The following is a 3923-nucleotide window of genomic DNA, read 5'->3' as shown; positions in this document are numbered from 1 at the left end:
TTAAACCTACATCTTTGACCAAGCATCAGTTCTAATATCGCCTTCTGTGACTCAGTGTTTATGTTTTAGATCTCTCGTGTGAAGCTCCATGGGCTGTGACAGTAAGAGTGCTATACAAATGCATGCTGTTGTTAGAGGTAAAGAAACAATGTGAATCCTTGAAGAATTTAAACAAGATAAGATGGATCACTACTATAGTTTCTTTGCCATGATGAAGAAATCAGTGTAATTAGCTTCCAAATAAGGTTTCCCGAGGATAACCTTTTTCTTTTTTGGTAGATATCGGAATCGGGGAGTTGCTGCAGAAAAGTCAATTGACTGCACTTTCTACCTTCTGCTGGACCTAATTACCTTTTTTGATGAGTACCATTCCGGCAATATTGACAGAGCAATTGATGTGAGTTGCTTATGCTTTCATTTCATTAAATGATAAACATTCCTATGTTACAACAGTGACTATACTTCAAAAAGTACTTTGTTAGCAATAAAACGTCGGAGATGCCTGGTGGTTGTGAAAAAGGCCATTCCCCCTCACTAAACTAATGAGGTTCCGACCCTGTATAAAGGTTTGGCTTGAGAAGCTGTTTCTGTCCCAAGACCGTGGAGGAAACCTTGGCTAAGGAGTAGTCTCAACAACAGCCTAACGCCAGCAGTGGTAACATGCTGCTTTTTTCCAAGTATCATGCTGTCAAGTTACGTTTTTTGTCATTTTGATTAGGATAACTTTGATGGTCATAGTTTTGTTTTAAGTTCTAACAGGAAGGCCTTTTCTTGATCTTCCTTTTCTCTTATAATTATCAGGCACTTAACCACTGCTTGCGTATCTCATCTTCCCACCTGTTGTTTCCAGCCTCAAATGTCCTGTATTGTGGGCCTTCCCAAGTTTCTCAGCTAGACATCATTATGTTTGATTTTTAAAGTTCTTGGCCTGCCTAACTGTACTTCCTCCTTTTCCCCTTGTAGGTCATGGAGAGACTGAAACTCGTGCCTCTCAGTCAGGAGAGTGTTGAAGAGAGGGTGGCAGCTTTCAGAAATTTCAGCGACGAGGTAAGAAGCTTTATAACTGGGGATAGCTTGCTTTAATACATTGGTGTATGATCCTTAAAAAGGTGTGAAAATTCTGGCCTCTCATTGCAGAGGTCTAGTAAATAAAATAAAAACACACTTCTGCCGTACTCTTGATGCTGCTTTGAAAAGATGCAAAATTTAACATAGAATTTAATTGTATTCCATTCTGGCTCAGGGACTCCACCTTACTTCTAATATCTAGAGTATTAAAAGGTTGCAGTAATTGTGACTGGACTGCACGGGTTAACCATTTCCATTCTGTTCTGAGGTACACCTCTAAACCCAGGATGTAAATCTCCAGTTTGCTAGCTGTAAGAGCCCTGTTCAAAATAAATTTAGGCTTTCTTCTCGGACACCGGTTTAGAGCACACATTTACTGACACTTGGACTTCCTAGCTCAGACAATGTAACAGAAAATGGAGAAAAAATTAATTGTTACTGCAGGGGCTTCTCTTCGAAGGTTGGAACCGAGCGGCAGATATTTAATGTAATCAAAATGTACAAAGAGCAGTAAAAAAAAACAATCCTTTTTGATGGAATGCCTGAAAGAATGGTGGAAGCAAATTCAATAAATTCAAAAGAAAATTAAATAAACGCTTGGGGAACAAATTGCACAGCAATGGAGGGGACAGGGCAGGGGAAGTGGGACTGATTGGATCGCTCTTTCAAAAAACACGGTGGTGCAGTGGTCAGCACTGCCTCCTCAGAGCTCCAGGGACTCGGGTTCAATTCCGGCCTTGCATGACTGTGAGGAGTTTGCACTTTCTCCCCGTGTCTGTGTGGGTTTCCTCTAGGTGTATTGGTTTCCTTCCATTGTCCAAATATGTACAGGTTAGGTAGATAGGCAATGCTAAATTGCCCCTTACTGCCCAAAAGGTTAGGTAGGGTTGCGGAGACAGGGTAGAGGCGTGGGCTTAAGTAAGGTGCTCATTCCAAGTGACGGTGCAGACTTGAAGGGCCGAATGGCCTCCTTCTGCACTAGGGGTTCTAAGATTCTATGATTCTACAGACAGGATGGGATGAATGACATCTTTCTGGATTATAGCCGTCTATGGTAAAAAGCTTCTATTCCTATGATCCACTACATCTCATGTTACAATGAGCTCTCTCTCGATCAAGGTTGGCCATTGAGGTGGTCTGTGACGGTGATACTGTTTTTTTAACATTTTAATGTACAATATTTTTTCGATTATGGAAACAGAAGGTTTTTACTTGCAGAAAATTTGGAATGACTCACTTTCATCTGTCTCGACTACCTGCCCATGAGACTTGAGATAAGAGGAGATTGTGCAGCAACTAATAGCAATACTAATGAGTAAATTTGTTCTATACAGATTAGACACAACTTGTCTGAAGTGCTGCTTGCCACCATGAATATCCTGTTTACCCAGTACAAGAGATTGAAGGGTACAAGCCCAGCCACCCCAGCTAGACCTCAACGTGCGATGGAGGACAGAGACTCGGTAAGATTATATTCAGCAAGTGTTGTCATTAGAAGACCTTGCTGTCTATTCAAACTGTTGAAACATGCTAAACTGGGTCAACTGATACAATTAATAATCGGAAAATCTTAAACAGTGTAATACAGTTACACCATTGTCATTGTTAGCATTGGATGACAGTGTGTTTTGCACTGTTGCCTCACAGCACCAGGGACCTGGGTTCGATTCTGGCCTTGGGTGACTGTCGTTGTGAAGTCTGCACGTTCTTCCCATGTCTGCTCTGGTTTCCTCCCACAATCCAAAGATGCGCAGGTTAGGTGGGGTTACAGGGATAGGGAGGGGCCGTGGGCATAGGTAGGGTCCTCTTTCAGAGAGTTGGTGCACACTCGATGGGCCAAATGGCCCTGCACTATAGGAATTCTATAAAAACAAACTTTGGGCTCTGTTTTGTAATTAAATGTTTCATTTCTTCCTCCCTCTCCAAAACCATGCGCCATTCCCTTAGTACGCAGCGGGGGCAATCACCTTTTCCAAGCTTATCACTCTTTAGAGACCGTGCAGGGTTATCTATGTTTATTTTGACCTATTATGTGGGTAGGTATCACTGTTTGCCAATCTGAGCTGGTGAAAGATGGCAATGTGTGTGGAAGCGTTTGCCACAAACCCAGCACCCCGTCGGTACTTGCATATCAATACAGGCAAACCGAGAGTAGGTGAAATGCCATTTTAAGAGATCATGAGAAATGCCAGTTTCTGAATAACTTTTGCTGTGGTGCTGCAGATAAAATATTTGTGAATTGTAAAACTTTCTTTTAGTTGAATATGTTAATTGTTTTTGCAATAGCTGTGTCTTCATAAGTCCATCCTGTAACTGCTGCTTGGTATATTTGGAAACCCTTTTGAAAGATGACCTGATGAAGTGCCTCTAACAAGTTTTTTTGGTTTGATTTCTTTACAGCAACTCAGAAGTCAGGCACGTGCCCTAATAACGTTTGCGGGGATGATACCATATAGGATGGCTGGCGACACTAATGCACGCCTGGTGCAGATGGAAGTCCTCATGAACTGACAAAGATGTGGGGAGTTTTCATACAGGAGTAGAAATTCAGTGGTGTAGTAATAGAATTTTATATTCAGTATTCTTTTTGTATTTTTCAAATTGGAAATAAAATTATCTTTCCTGCATAACGTTTGATTTTTGGAAAATCTTGTCATTTTCAAATATATATCCAATTCCCTTCAACCACTCATTCCACAGTACGTTCTGGGTCAGCATTCAATGCAAAAACAAAATCCAAGTAATATTTCTCATTTCCTCTCTGGTTGGGGAGGAGCAGCCTGAATGTCACTATTCAATTTGTGTTCAGATACAAACTATATACAGTGGCCATTAGGAGCATGGCATTCATTCGC

At 41.3% G+C, this 3923-nt stretch overlaps 1 protein-coding gene across 1 annotated transcript; it reads left to right on the top strand.

The window, feature by feature from the left end:
* Positions 1–253: 253 nt before the first annotated feature.
* On the top strand, positions 254–3698 carry LOC119971402 (nuclear pore complex protein Nup93-like). The gene is made up of 4 exons (XM_038806878.1): positions 254–397; positions 964–1047; positions 2403–2531; positions 3469–3698. Exons 2-4 carry the CDS (start codon positions 967–969, stop codon positions 3577–3579), a joined length of 321 nt encoding a protein of 106 aa, XP_038662806.1. The 5' UTR covers positions 254–397; positions 964–966; the 3' UTR covers positions 3580–3698.
* The last annotated feature ends 225 nt before the right edge of the window (positions 3699–3923 follow it).

This window comes from Scyliorhinus canicula, chromosome 9, assembly GCF_902713615.1.
Source record: "Scyliorhinus canicula chromosome 9, sScyCan1.1, whole genome shotgun sequence".
Lineage (NCBI taxonomy): Eukaryota > Metazoa > Chordata > Chondrichthyes > Carcharhiniformes > Scyliorhinidae > Scyliorhinus > Scyliorhinus canicula.
Note: the sequence above shows the minus strand (reverse complement) of the source record. Positions and strands in the feature narration are given on the sequence as shown.

Bases quoted from the DNA above. Each gene is read 5' to 3' on its own strand.
- LOC119971402 (XM_038806878.1), top strand. From the start codon at position 967: ATGGAGAGACTGAAACTCGTGCCTCTCAGTCAGGAGAGTGTTGAAGAG. The intron at 1,048-2,402 runs GTAAGAAGCTTT...TGTTCTATACAG, and splicing joins TCAGAAATTTCAGCGACGAG to ATTAGACACAACTTGTCTGA. The intron at 2,532-3,468 runs GTAAGATTATAT...ATTTCTTTACAG, and splicing joins CGATGGAGGACAGAGACTCG to CAACTCAGAAGTCAGGCACG.